At 39.6% G+C, this 15,370-nt stretch overlaps 1 protein-coding gene across 1 annotated transcript; it reads left to right on the top strand.

Moving 5' to 3' along the window:
* The first annotated feature begins 9 nt into the window (after window positions 1-9).
* Window positions 10-15,257, top strand: LOC131355569 (uncharacterized). The gene is made up of 6 exons (XM_058393930.1): window positions 10-2,498; window positions 2,599-2,803; window positions 11,028-11,230; window positions 11,392-11,646; window positions 11,748-11,854; window positions 13,570-15,257. The coding sequence occupies exons 1-6, from the start codon at window positions 10-12 to the stop codon at window positions 13,809-13,811; spliced, it is 3,501 nt and encodes a 1,166-aa protein (XP_058249913.1). The 3' UTR covers window positions 13,812-15,257.
* The last annotated feature ends 113 nt before the right edge of the window (window positions 15,258-15,370 follow it).

The following is a 15,370-nucleotide window of genomic DNA, read 5'->3' as shown; positions in this document are numbered from 1 at the left end:
ACCCCGGGAATGGTCCAGGTAATACTGAACCATGATCGTCTAGCCATGGCCTACCGAGGCCATTCTATTGAAGTCATGAGGGAACTCAGAGAAGAACATGAGGTTAATCGAATAAAAGACATGGAGAAGGAGAAACTAGCTGAAATTGAGATGAAAGAAGAGCTGTTCTCTACATTTTGTCAGTTTCTTTCTGACTTTGACAGGCATTATAGTACAAGAGAGAAAACAGACCTGTTTGAAGTGAAAGTAAAAGATGTCCCTTGTTACTTTGAGTCCTTTCACAGTAAGATGGACTACCATCCAGCACTGAATGCTTTGAAGGAATCATGGGGTATATGGCTAATACTTCACACAGATCAGATTAACGTACACAATGACCTTACAGAACTGAAAGAAAACCTCATCCAACACTTGCAGGACAAAAGTCGTAAACTTTTACAAGGTCACAGTGAAAACCTTTATGACCACATACAGCAGGCTTTAGGAAGAACTGCCTTGCACCTTCAAAACAAAACCAGATGTGACTATGGAGCAAAAACCTACTGGAAAAAAGTCTCTGAATCAGACAACTACTTTAGAGCTGTTGCACTGTATAATCAGGCCTACATTACAATCAACATGGCCAGAGAGGGCTACAAAAGTGAAGCATGTTCCTTACTCAAGGAGGCAGAGAAAGCCATAGATGTTTATGTATCAGAAACAACCAGAACACTGAGCTTCTGTTCTTTGTCTGTTACTCCAGATTTTGAACCACACCACAGTGGCAGCTGTAACTTCCAAACACAAATGCAGGCAAGGATGAACATATTTAACTCATGGAAAGAAAATATCACAAAAATACTTGACTTGCTTGGATCGGGCAATGGAGACTTCAGAACCGAGGAGCTGACACTTTACAGCTTATCAACTGAGGAGGATTTTGTGTCTTCTAGTGAACTCGGTCTCTTTCGTAATTATGGCCTCGCTGTTGTGTTTGAAGTGAAACAAAAGCCCAAATTCTCATTTGATGCCCTGATTTGTTGTTTTCTTGGTGTGATTCAGGTTGTAGCAGGAGTTCTGATATGTGGTCTGTCAGCTGGTTCCATGTCCTCATTTGGTCTTGGCTTGATCTCAGAAGGTGTGTCTGACATGATCTATGGAGTCATGGGTATGATAAATGGTACATTTGATTGGGCATCATGGGCAATATCTAAAGCAATAAGTATAGGAATTTCCTTGGCCTGTGGGGGATTCCGTGTTCTCAAAAGATCATTCTCCTCTGTGAAAAATGCTGCAAGTAATATCCTCAATGGCACCAAATCCCTGAAAAGTGTTGCATCTAGTGCCCTCAGGTCAGGCAAAAACTTGTTTGTTTCGACATGTAAATCAGCCAAATCACTAGTGTTCTCAATAAGTGTAGAGAACATCACAAAGACCACGGGTAAACTGAATTTAAAATATGCATGTAAATATGCTTTTCAGGAATTGGCAGTTCAAGGGGTAAACACTGCTGTGAACAAATACATCAATTCTAAAGGTCAAAAGACATTCCAGCAAGGATTTCGACATACCTTCAAGGAATCTGTCCATTCAACATTACAACAAAATAAAGAGTTTGTCCGAACACTCACAGATTTCATCAGCTCAGGAATTCCAAAGACCGCCTTGCAGAAGAAATCTGGTTCTTACAAGATTAGCAAAACCCTAGAGAAGAAAATGATGGACCATATGATTTTTAATACGAACTTTGTCATGAATGATCTCATGGTAGACTGTAAACAGATTCATCAGGTGATTAACACACTCTCACAGGTGTGGGACAAATCAGCAGAGTTTGTTGCGCACCGCTCCCATGCCTGTATTAGGATGCTTATGACTACTGCAAGCATGTCCACCACCATTTATGAAATGTACAAATCCATTCCTACTAAACAGACCATTGACAGTAATTTTGTTCCTGCATTTTTGAAGTCCTTGGGTGAGGAACCTTTATTTGAGACATATGACAATGATGGAAGGGACAAACTGGAAGATGTGGAACGTCTTAAAGATGAACTCATTGACGTAATTTCAGAAATTATTTCCCAAACCATGGTGGACAGTTTTTCTGGGTCTGCCTCCTCCATGTTTACAAAAACATTCACTCAGCGACTAAACTCTGTTACTGGAAAAGTAGTTGGTAATTTACTGGGAAGACACAAAACCCAGAGTTTCTTTGACAGTCAGCAGCATCATTATGATCTGAAATCTGCCACTGAATGCAAGGAAAGATCTCTGACTGAAGGAGAACTAAATGAACTCAAAAGCTACGCTGACAAAATAACTGATGAACAAAATCCAGCAACAGGTGTCGATGTCCGTGTCCTTACAGAAGTTGACGTGTTGGATGGAAAAGGAATTTGTCTGACTGTAGTAGATGATAAAGGAAATTTTCTCACAGAGGAGACCTACCCAGGAACTGACCCAGCAGCTGGTACTATCAAACTTGTGCTGACAAAAACACCTCAGACTTCTTCCGGGTGAGCTCAAACTGTATTGAATAGAAAACACTATAACACATATTTGCACTATTGTGCTTGTGCATGTGCTTTTAATGCTTATTGTTTTTGTGTCTTACAGAAAAGGAGGATTATGGAGCAAACTGAAAGACCAGGTTATGGCTAAAGACACACCACAGAGTGGCCACATTGACAGTATTCGCCCTGATGGCTCACAGGAAATTGTGAACTGTCTGTTTCATGCAGTTGTCCAAGCAACAACTAATGACCCAAATGTTGATCTTAAACAAAAAGCTGTAGAACTCCGCCACAAAGTCAGTGAAAAGGTAAGTTATTTAATAAAAAATTGTATATGGAAAGAATAATGTGTATGCCCATTGGTGCAGCTTTAATGGATCCTATGACTGGTATCTCAAACTAAATCTTAAAGATGCCATAATATTGCTTTCTGATTTCCTCTTTAATGCAGTATAAATTTACTATTGGTATTTATCTCTAATACACAATGAGTTGAAGTTGCAACCTTGTTAGTACTTCAGCAACAGCCATTAAACAGATACAGATAAAATGTTCCTAAGCTTGGCAATATTTCTAAGGTGGAAGAAGGCTGTTTTTGTAATATTGGAAATATAATTTTAAATGGACAAGTTGCTGTCTAATATTACCCCCAGGTCTTTCACTGTCAATCTAGTAGTAATAGTACATCCTTCTAAATGCAAGCTAAAATTTTATAGCTTTTGTGTACTGGTTTTGGACCAATAAGTAATATCTCTGTCTTATCAGAATTTAGTAATAGAAAATTATCGGTCATCCAATTTCTAATATCTTTAACACACTCAGTTAATCTAGACAAATTAGATATTTCATATGGTTTTGATGAGATATATAACTGGGTATCATGGGCATAACAATGGAACCTAATCCCATGTCTTCTAATGATGTTACCCAAGGGAAGCATGTATACAGAGAAAAGCAGAGGTCCTAAAACTGACCCTTGTGGGACCCTGTATTTCACTGCATGATTCTGGATAGTTGTTTATTTAAATCTACAAAATGGTGTTTATAGTGTTGAATGCAGCACTAACATCAAGTAAAACTAATATTGTGACGAGGAAAGTAGGACCTGTACACCAGAGGGAGCCCTCGTCTGAGTATTAATATCTGGGACTTATTTCCGGTTTCTAGGCTATTTAAACAGCCAGCTTTCCATTGTTCTTTGCGAAGTGTCATTTCTCTTTGAGTACATGCCAAGCCTTCGATTGTTCAAGTCTGGATTGCTACTGTGTATGATCTCTGCCTGTTATAGTTCTACTACGATTTTTGGATTTCGGTTTTGGTTTCCTTTTGAAAGTGTATTTGTTTTCTCGGTTTCTGACTCTTCCACCTGCCTTATTGTTTTCGATTATTGCCTGTCGTTTCTACTCATTAATAAAGATCTGCATCATGGATGCTGCTGCATCCGCCTCGAGTGATACAGTATGTCACAAATATTGAGATGCAGCCTTAGTCCGAAGCTAAAAACAAGTTATTTGTGTTTTTAACTAGCTCAATTTCTGTGCTATGATGGGGCCTGAAACCTGACCGAAATTCTTTAAAGATATTGTTTTCCTGTAAGAAGGAGTATAATTGAGCAGACAACACCTTTTCCAATATTTTAGACAAAAACAGGAGGTTTGACATCTGTCTGTAATTAGATAATGCATTAGGATCTAGTTTAATAATAATTTAGCTTAATAACCACTAATGTGAGGTTTAGGGACATATATTTTATTTGCAATACATTTTAGGTGAATATTGAATTTTATTATTTATAGTAGCAGGCCTTAAACTTGGAATCTAATTAGATTTTATTGTATTATAATGCTTCTCAAACAATACACTTTGTTACAGATTAAATATCATACCTTTAAGAGGGATAAGTAGTGACAGAATGCTTAGTCATGTAATGTTGTGCATGAATGTGTGAGTGGAAAAAAAACTATGTATAAGTATGCAGCATACACTGTACAGTATAATATTTATTAGGATTTAAAATAAGGACATCATGCTGTCTCCTCTAAAGCATTTAACATTTTGGGCTAGAGATTCTCATCTGAGTTCATCTTTTCAAATTATGTCCTTAGTTCACAAACTGTCTCCAGTGGATCCAGCTGGATTTCTACTGGCCTTTCTCAATTTGTTGCTTTTCTATCATGTTGTTGTGTTTTGGCTGCTCAGTGTTCAAAGTCGCCACTTTGGTCCACATATTTGATTTGGCACAGTTTTTTTTTCCTTTACATTAGATGCCCTTCATGACACAACACCTACATTTTATCTGGACTTGGGACTGGCACTGAGAGTTAACTCTTTAGTGCTTGGGTTAGATCTCTGGGAATCAAACTCGGGCCATGACAATGAAAGTGTGGGATCCTTACACTGGACCAACAGGAAGTTTTTTGCATTTTTATGATAAAAAACATAATTATTCTTTTATAGTGCAATCCAGTCTGTCATCCAAATGAAAGCCCTTATACATGTTCACTATCTCCATATTCCCTCTGTCAATGGTGACAGGTGACAATGTTAAGTGTGCATCACTCCATGGCACTAGAGACCTTCTACAGATGACATGACACTATGTTGTACCTAAATTTAGAGGTATTCTGAATGAACAGGAAGGGAGCCGGGACAGTCCCTTGACTAGCTTCATTGCTACACATCACCATATCTGACACACAGCCATGGAGTTGTACATGCTGTGGTCTGGCAGTTAGGTAGTCGTTCAGTGATTAGGATGCATTCATCCACCTCCATCAACCAAAGCTTCTCCACAAAAAATGTCAGACTTTATGGTGTTAAAAGCACTAGAGCAAGGGTCTTCAACATGCTGCTTGCAAGCCACCAGTAGCTCGTGAACCCACATCTGATTAACTTGTCGAAAGTTTTCAAAAATATATACAAAATTGATAGAATCAAATTAAGTAAATAAGTCTGTTTAAATTTCATCCCAATCAAACCCACAGATGCCCCGCCCCTTTCCAGTGTTCCTGAAGCTGAATCCACGGGCAAATCATGCTCCTCCATGCGTACATGCACATCACATGGTTTAATCAAATTTACACAATGCTAGCGCCAAGACTATGCATGGAAACTGTCACTAGGTGCGTTTACATGGAACGCATGTTTTTTTTAATCAGATCGGACTGTATTCAATCAGATTGACGAATCCAATCGCAGCGTTTACATGAACGCGGTATAAAGTAATCAGATTGTTATGTGCCTTTACATGACACATGATTAGAATCGGATTGGATCTTTTGACATGCGCACAGTCCACGAAAATAGGATTCCCGCCATTCCAAAATGGATGTACTAGCCGCTGCATTGCCACTGCTTCTTTTTGTTCTTTTAAAAAGCAGGCTTAATATTTTACATCTTCGGCTGCTAATTAGGAGACAACAAACGCGTGATGATATGATTCAGGCTGCGTGTATCTATCACAACATTAAAATGCCCCTTCCCGACCCCAGGACAAGGCGTCTATGGATGAAAGTCTGAAGCAAGGACTGGTGGGACAAGATCGTTTTGCATCACTTCACAGACAAGGAGTGGAAGGAGAATTTTAGAATGACATGACGATCATAATGTAGTCTCACCCACAGACCAGTTTTGTTTAGCGCCCGCCATTTTACCTACGACAACATCCGTACGTCATACGTCATTCTTGCTTCATTGCACATGTGCAGAACTTTCCAGGAACATATTCCATCTGATTAAGTGTTTACACGTCCTCTCGATCGGACTAAAAATGGTTTAAACCACCCCTTACCATCCGATTGAAATTTTAATCGGATGTGGCAAATTCCATCCGACTGATGTGTTTACATGACACTTTTTTAATCTGATTGTGCTTCTAGTCCTGTTACGATCGGATTACAAGTGTCCATGTAAACACACCTACTGATGCATCAATCTCAGCCACACAACCACGCCCTTAATGAGTTCACCTGAGTTCAGAGGTGAACAAAATACACAACTTCCTTACTTGAGTGAAAGTACAGATACTACTGGTCAAACATTACTCCATTACAAGAAAAGTTGCAAAGACAGATTTTTACTTAAGTAAAAGTACAGAAGTAATTGTTTTTAAAAGTACTTAAATATCAAAAGTAAAAAGTAAATGAACTATGATCAGCAGAGAGGAAGAGGATGAACTCTACGTGGATCTCGCCTCTTTGCGTCTCTATGGACCTGACTTCTGCCAAGACTGCCTTCTACTAGGAAAAGCTTGAAGCTTCCGCACAAGATCCTCATAAGCTCCACAAAATCTTTTCTCACTACTTAATCCTCCAGCTCCACCTGCATGATCCTCCTTGGCTGCTGAATGCTTAGACTCCTTTTTTGAGAAGATTGAGAAAATCTGCCAGACCTTTACTTCTGCCCCAACTATACATACATTACACAGCCAGGAGTCTGCTACCCCTTCATTGTCACATTTTTCAACCCAAGCAGCAGAAGAGATTATACAAATCATGCAGTCTCCTGCCCTTCATCACCACAATCATCAGTAGATTCATAGCATCTGGTCATTTACTAACTATCTACAACATAGAAAGGGTTATCTCCATCCTGAAGAAACCTGCCCTGGATCCCTCAGACATAAGCAACTACACACCATTATCACTTTTTTTCAAGAACTCTAAAATGCATTGTTTATAATCAACTGTCTGACTCTTGCAGAACAACCTCCAAGATACCAACCAGTCACTAAAGCAGCACATTCCACAGAGATTGCTCTTCTGGCAGTCGCTGAGAAACTACATGCTGCTAGATCAGCCAAGCTGTCATCGGTCCTCATCCTCCTCCACCTTTATGCAGCATTTGACACGGTTAACCACAAGACTCTCTTGTTCACCCTCAGGAGTCTTGGAATTCGTGGAATGGCATGGGAATGGTTTGCTTCCTACCTGGATGGTTGCTCATATCAGGTAACATGGAAGGGATCGACATCTGCTCAATGCAGACTCTCCACTGGTGTCCTACAAGGCTCAGCACTCGGTCCTCTCCTTTTCTCCCTCTATACTCTGCTGGTGAAGTTATATCCTCACATGGGTTCTCTTATGAATGCTATGCTGATAAAACTCAACTTATCTTCTCCTTCCCTCCCTCAAATACCTTGGCTTCTGCTTGTATCTCAGCGTGTCCGGCGGACATTTCATCCTGGATGACAGCTCAACAGCTGAAACTCAATTCCAGCAAAACTGAACTGCTGGTCATCCCAGGTGATTCATCCCCAGCCCAAGATCATGCATTATCTCTGAAAAACTCCATGATCTCCCCTTCAGCCTCTGCTCACAACCTTGGGGTAACCATGGACAATCAACTGTCCTTTTCCTCCCATGTTGCCAATGTGACACGCTCATGTCGGTTTCTTCTGTACATCATGAAATGAATGAAACAAAGTTTCTCCAGGACCTGGTGCTACATAAACATACAGCAACAAAGTTCAACACAAAACACCACCACAGAGCTAGGACAGAAGATTGTCTTAGCCACATAAAGTGCACAGTGTGCAGCTAGGTGCAAACAGAGCATAGACAAGACAGTGCAAAAGACAATAAATACAAGAAAGACAACACAAAAAACACAAGACACTTGGCGCCGAAAAGAAAGAAAAGAACATGTGTAATGGAATGTAACTGAAATAAAATAAGATAAAATGAAATGATGTAAAAAAAAAAAAAGTATTGTGCAAAAATATTGTGCAGCAGCGGTAGAGGTAGTGCAAATAGAAATAAACATAAATATAACTATAGCAGCAGATGACAGGTTGAGGTAGTAATGATCAATATAAATTGTGTGTGTGTGTGTGTGTGTGTCCACACAGTCGAGAGAGAATGTGTGTATCTGTGTGTGAGAGAGACAGAGAGTTGATATACAGTTCAGTCCTGAGTGTGTGTGTGTGTGTGTGTGTGTGAGAGAGAGAGTGTAGAACACTTCAGTCCAGGGTGTTGAGGAGTCTGATGGCTTGAGGAAAGAAACTGTTACACAGTCTGGTTGTGAGGCCCGAATGCTCCGGTACCACTTTCCAGATGGCAGGAGGGTGAAGAGTGTGTGTGAGGGGTGTGTGGGGTGTGTAAGAGTGTGTGTGAGGGGTGTGTGGGGTGTGTAAGAGTGTGTGTGAGGGGTGTGTGGGGTGTGTAAGAGTGTGTGTGAGGGGTGTGTGGGGTGTGTAAGAGTGTGTGTGAGGGGTGTGTGGGGTGTGTAAGAGTGTGTGTGAGGGGTGTGTGGGGTGTGTAAGAGTGGGTGTGAGGGGTGTGTAAGAGTGTGTGTGAGGGGTGTGTGGGGTGCGTAAGAGTGTGTGTGAGGGGTGTGTGGGGTGTGTAAGAGTGTGTGTGTGGGGTGTGTGGGGTGTGTAAGAGTGTGTGTGTGGGGTGTGTGGGGTGTGTAAGAGTGTGTGTGAGGGGTGTGAGGGGTGTGTAAGAGTGTGTGTGAGGGGTGTGTGGGGTGTGTAAGAGTGTGTGAGAGGGTGTGAGGGGTGTGTAAGAGTGTGTGTGAGGGGTGTGTGGGGTGTGTAAGAGTGTGTGTGAGGGGTGTGTGGGGTGTGTAAGAGTGTGTGTGAGGGGTGTGTGGGGTGTGTAAGAGTGTGTGTGAGGTGTGTGTGAGGGGTGTGTGGGGTGTGTAAGAGTGTGTGTGAGGGGTGTGTGAGGGGTGTGTGAGGGGTGTGTGGGGTGTGTAAGAGTGTGTGTGAGGGGTGTGTGAGGTGTGTGTGAGGGGTGTGTGGGGTGTGTAAGAGTGTGTGTGTGGGGTGTGTGAGGGGTGTGTAAGAGTGTGTGTGAGGGGTGTGTGAGGTGTGTGTGAGGGGTGTGTAAGAGTGTGTGTGTGGGGTGTGTGAGGGGTGTGTGAGGGGTGTGTGGGGTGTGTAAGAGTGTGTGTGAGGGGTGTGTGTCTGTCCTCACTGTCCCCTGAAGGGTCTTGTGATCTGAGACGGTCCAGTTCCCAAACCAGGCAGTGATGCAGCTGCTCAGGACGCTCTCCATGGTCCCTCTGTAGAACACAGTCAGGATGGGGGAAGGGAGATGGGCTTTCCTCAGCCTCCTCAGGAAGTAGAGGTGCTGCTGGGCTTTCTTGGTGATGGAGCTGGTGTTGAGTGACCAGGTGAAGTTCTCCGCAAGATGGACACCAAGGAATTTGGTGCTCTTGACGATCTCCACAGAGGATCTGTCGATGGACAGCGGAGAATGGTCACTCTGTGCTCTCCTGAAGTCAACAACCATCTCTTGGGTCTTGTCGACGTTCAGGGAGAGGTTGTCGGCTCTGCACCAGGCTGTTAGATGTTGCATCTCCTCTCTGGACGCTGACTCGTCGTTCTTGCTGATGAGACCCACCACGGTCGTGTCATTGGCGAACTTGACGATGTGGTTGGAGCTGTGCATTGCTGCAGAGTCAGCAGAGTGAACAGCAGTGGACTGAGAACACAGCCCTGAGGCGCTCCAGTGCTCAGTGTGGTGGTGCTGGAGATACTGTTCCCGATCCGGACTGACTGAGGTCTCCCAGTCAGGAAATCCAGGATCCAGTTGCAGAGAGAGGGGTTCAGGCCCAGGAGACTCAGCTTCTCAATCAGCTGCTGAGGGATGATTGTGTTGAATGCTGAACTGAAATCTATGAACAGCATTTGAACGTAGGAGTCCTAACAGTCCAGGTGATTTTCATCCACACAGGCTGCTGAGGTGCTTGCTCAGTCTCTGGTCATTTTGAGACTGGACTACTGCAACTCTCTACTGGCAGGTCTTCCTCTGAATGTAATTCATCCACTGCAAATGATGCAAAATGCAGGTACATGACTTGTTTTCAACCTGCCTACGTTCTTCAGGTGATGGGTGATCTGAAACACTTACACTAGCTCTTATTTTCCCTGTTTGTTTTATGTATTAAAAATAGAGATAAATTCTAAAATAATGAATAGATTGTGCTGTAATTCCTCCCAACAGAGTTTGTCTGTAACCTAGTGAACCAGTGTTGATGTATTCACTGACAGAGACTTCAAAGCACTTTTGTATGTCGCTTTGGATAAGGGCGTCTGCACATGCCACAAAAGTAAATGTAAATCATTACTAGTTATTAAGTTACTGTCATTACTGAGTTTATCATAATATTCAAATGCAAGTTCATTGTAAGCACTTTTCTAAGCATTTTGTTCTGCTGCTCAGCAAGATGAGTGATACAGCCTGGGCATTTTATAGGAAACACATCTAAGGTCATGAACATGTGGTGGTAATGTTACTATTAATCCACAGCTAGTTCCAGAAGAAAACCTGTGGCTTGGAAGATAATTAAACACCTACAGTGATGTGGAGTAACTTTATATGTAGTTTAAATTGAACTTCATCAGTGTAGATTTGGCTTTTATGTTCACATTAATGTGGAATATATTCATTTTGGATTTTATTCATTTTTATTTATCATTAGGTAAAACTTTCAAACTTTCACCTCCTATCTTGTGTGAGGAACACTTATATGCATTTATAGGCTTTCTGCTGATTATATTGTTGATGTATTCTTTTGTTACAGATTCGTACAAATCCGTATAAATATGCAGAAGCTGTGAAGATCCAGAACAAATTCGACAAAAACACCTCCAATCAATTCAAAATTGAGGATGCAATAAAGAAAAGTGATAAGGAAAAGTTTATAGAATATAAAAAAAAGAATAAAAATGATGAAGACAAAATTTCTAAAGAATACACGCTGGGAGAAGCGGGAAGATACAGAGAGTAACTTCATTTGTTTACTTCCTTTTTATGCACTCATGCAAAAGAGAAATATATTTTTGTTCAGAAGAACCTGTAGCTGCTCCATGTATACCTGTATGTTCATAATGTACAGAAAATCACCAAAATACTAAAGTGTGTTCTTTTTTTCTTATCTTGTGAAGCCTTATAAAAAAAAAGAAACCCACCCCTGGAGTGGTCGACGCAGACCACATTCCACCAAAGAAAAGTTTACAGGATCTCTGTGATGAACTCAAAAGTAATAAAGAAATGGTGGAGTCATTCGAAACAAAGAATGAAGCACTCTTTAACTTAGTGAAGAACACAAATGATAACATGATGTTTGCCATGAACGTTCTGCGCTGTGACCATCAACGTGCAGCGACTACTGGCAGCAGTCATGTATCCAGAGCTTGCAGGTTTCATCTCTACACTATCCTGAACATTTGTCCTGCAACAAAAACACCTGGTCAAATTTAAGTTCTTGATATTAACTAATGATTATATTTATGTCCCCCAGAAAATTGCTGACAAAGACATTTATTGAGGGAGATGTGGTGAAAGGACTGAAGCTGTCATTTATAATGGCCCACCCGGAAACCTCGGACCACATCTTTATTATTCTAGGTAACTACTGTTTTTCAGTCTTTCTCCCTCACTCCTTATTTCAACTGGGATCATCACCAATAATGGTTGAAGAGACTGTATTTGCTCACATTCTTACTATTATTTTTTTCTATTGGAACTTTACATTTATTTATAAAAATGAAGCTTTTTCTAATTAAATGTATATTTTTTAAACAAAAATTGATGCTAGAATTCAGATTGCGCTATAGAACTGGGTAAGAATCGGGTTCAGAAAGAAACACAACACAGGCTCAGGTCAATTGTAAATAAAAAGATTTAATGCTTTGGAATAATACTCCAAAGAGACAACCAAAAATATTGTAGTACAAAAAATCCTGCAACGGTAAAAACATCCAAAATAAGGAAATCCGCAAGGTAAGAGTTCAAGCAAAAATAACAAAAAGGCAGAAAATCCAAACAAAGGAATAAGAAGGTCATTCAAAGAAAAACACAGGAACTCTAAAAAACAGCAAAATCCAGGCAAAGAACAGAGACAACAGGGCAACTTAAACACAGCAAAACCACACAGGTGAGCTCTAATCAGAGGAACCATGTGACTAGCAAAAGAGTGAGAAAAAAAGACAAAAAGAAAAGAAAACTCTGTGAGGACCTTTAGTGGCCAAAAACAATATCAAATAATGACACTCTATTGTAAAATTATAAATACTATGGATAATAAGATAGTGATTTTATTAAAAATGTTTTAACAAAAATTCCAATTTTCAGTATAAAATCTAACCCAAATACAACAATAATATCTTGAAGCCTTCTTCAGAGTTGCCAGGTTTCAGATTACAGGGTGGTCGTAAATTAATAAATAAGAGCTGTGAAAAAAATTATTGTGAAGGCATGATATTTTCATTAATATAATACAGTTTCCTTATATATATGGTTGACATCTAACTGTCGTGTCTTAAAACTTAGATGTGCTTTGTATATTTTCATTTTACATTCACTAAAACTAAAGACTTCCACACACATCGGGCTATTATACATATAAATAAATCATTTATTTTACTTGTTGTTTCTATACTCAGATATTTGAAATGAAACAGTAGCTGAAGTAAGAGAATTAAAAATACAAAGCTGAATGTGAAAATGAACCCAAAGCACAAAGCCAAGTAAAGAAAATGTTGGAATGTTGCAGTCAGACATCAGATCTAATCAACTTAAAAACCCAGTGGAATTACCTGAAGAGAGCGGTGTTCAGGAGATTTCCTCATTATCTGATAGATCTGGAGAATTCCTGCAGGAAGAGTGGAAGTCAGGAGACTCTTACTAAAGACACTGAGATCTGAATTATAAGAAAAGCTGCTTTTACATAGTATTAGTTAAAGGGAGTACATACATACACAACCAAGTTATTACATTTACTTTTCTCACTAAAACTAATATCCACTTTAGCAGGTCTGAGTGAATGAACTAAAATGTAGTGTATATTCTTCATAAACTCGAATGATCAAGTAAAAAAAAAAAAACTTTTCAAGCATAATTATTAAAAATAGGAATCAATGTGATTATAATGATTATAATGAAAGAGGCAGAAATACTGGATTCTGTTCATCTTTAAAATATCTGAGTTTTTGTGAAGTAAATTTTTCTATGTGTTTAAAATGTCTTTTACCTTTACTGTACATTATCATGAAATCACTGCAGTGCTTGAGTTTCCACACTGATCTGATCTATTTTATTCTCTCTGTCTAATTTCATTGCAGATCGAACCCGTAAATATAGCAATATAGATTATGGACTGACAGCAGAAAGTACTAGGAAATACTACGAAAAAGGATTTTTGAAACTTATAAATGAATACGAAAAGATCAACGTGCTCAACAAAGATGAAGCAGAAGAACTGAGGAACTGGGTGAAAAATAAGGGATATTTGTTGGAAAATGCAGAGAAGTTTATAAATGAAATAATTGAGTTTTACTACAATTGGCTTAACACCAGGACCTAAAAATCTCGCAGACGCGGCCAGTGATCAATTCCCAGACAAGGAAACACTGACAGAAAATTAGGGGTTAACTACCAGTCATGGTCCTAAACTCAGACAAAACAGAGATACATTCAGAAAAAAATAAAAATCACTTGAAAAAAATAGATTAACATGTACTGCTAATATATGTGGAGTAACCAACCCAAATATTAGCACCTAGCTAACTAATCAAATAAAGTCGTTTTGAAGAAAAGAATAATTCACTTGTTCAGAGAGAGGGTGAGTTTTACAGATAAAATCAATATTTAATCGTTGTAGTGCTATCTGTTAGCTGGAGAATATTAAAAGATAGAAATATAGAAATTATTTGTATGATTAATCTCTAACTTTCTGTCTGCTCCATTATTACTTTATATTATTATATATCTACACATCTAACCAATAATCATGTCCTAATATTAGACAAACATTACACATGTCCTTAATGAAACTAAGAGGAAGTGACCATATATATATATAATATATATACAAAAACATAATGTATGACTTTATGTGTCCATCCCACTGGGGAAGGTATTGCTCTCATTTCTTGCAGCATAGACAGACAGACAGACAGACAGACAGACAGACAGACAGACAGATAGATAGATAGATAGATAGATAGATAGATAGATAGATAGAGAGATAGATAGATAGATAGATAGATAGATAGATAGATAGATAGATAGATAGATAGATAGATAGATAGATAGATAGATAGATAGATAGATAGATACTTTATTCATCCCTCACTAATAATGGGGTGTCAGATCAGTGGACAGTTCCGTGTGAGCAGGCGTTCTGTGTGTTCTGCTTTGTGTTTCCACTGTCAAACTATCTGAAACTTCTATCCATCAGTCCCTGATTCAACAGGCAAAGGAAGCCACCTGAGCTCACAAAGAACCTGTGAAGCCTGAGAACCTGCTCAAGACAGGTGACTGGTTCTGTGTGAAGGTTCACAAGCGAAAGTGGTGCTGAGTCAAAGGTTCAAGGAGCATACATGGTGATTCTAGCAACCAGGTACAGCAGATAAAGCAGACAGACTGAGACTGTGTGTCCACCTCAGTCACTGAAAGTCCTGGTAGGTCTCTGAATGAGGTCATCGAGCACTGAGAGGACAGAACGAAGTAGAACTGACCTCTCCTCTGACTTCCAGTCCACCAACAATGTGGTGTAAGATTAAGGTGTAAGATAGTGTGGTGTGAGGGCAGAAGAATTAATTGAAGACGCAGTAGAGAGGAGTAGAGGAGTTATTTAGAGAGAGTCATTTAGAGTGGGTTCATTCAGAAAGTCATTTAGAAAGGAGTTATTCAGAGGGACTCATTTAAAGAGGAGTTATTTAAAAAAAAAAAAAAGGAGTCATTCAGAGAGAGTCATTTAGAAAGGAGTCAATTAGAAAGTGTTCATTCAGAGAGAGTCATTTAAAAAGGAGTCATTCACAGAGAGTCATTTAAAAAGGAGTCATTCACAGAGAGTCATTTAAAAACGAGTCATTCAGAGAGAGTCATTTAAAAAGGAGTCATTGAGATAGAGTCATTTAG

The sequence above is a fragment of the Hemibagrus wyckioides genome, linkage group LG07 (assembly GCF_019097595.1).
Source record: "Hemibagrus wyckioides isolate EC202008001 linkage group LG07, SWU_Hwy_1.0, whole genome shotgun sequence".
Lineage (NCBI taxonomy): Eukaryota > Metazoa > Chordata > Actinopteri > Siluriformes > Bagridae > Hemibagrus > Hemibagrus wyckioides.
The sequence above is the reverse complement of the archived record's forward strand: the minus strand, read 5'-3'. Positions and strand labels throughout refer to the sequence as shown.

What these genes read in the sequence shown, in the direction of transcription:
- LOC131355569 (XM_058393930.1), top strand. Translation starts at nt 10, where the DNA reads ATGGTCCAGGTAATACTGAACCATGATCGTCTAGCCATGGCCTACCGA. An exon ending in ACACCTCAGACTTCTTCCGG is followed by an intron (nt 2,499 to 2,598) that starts GTGAGCTCAAAC and finishes TGTGTCTTACAG; the next exon opens with AAAAGGAGGATTATGGAGCA. An exon ending in GCCACAAAGTCAGTGAAAAG is followed by an intron (nt 2,804 to 11,027) that starts GTAAGTTATTTA and finishes CTTTTGTTACAG; the next exon opens with ATTCGTACAAATCCGTATAA.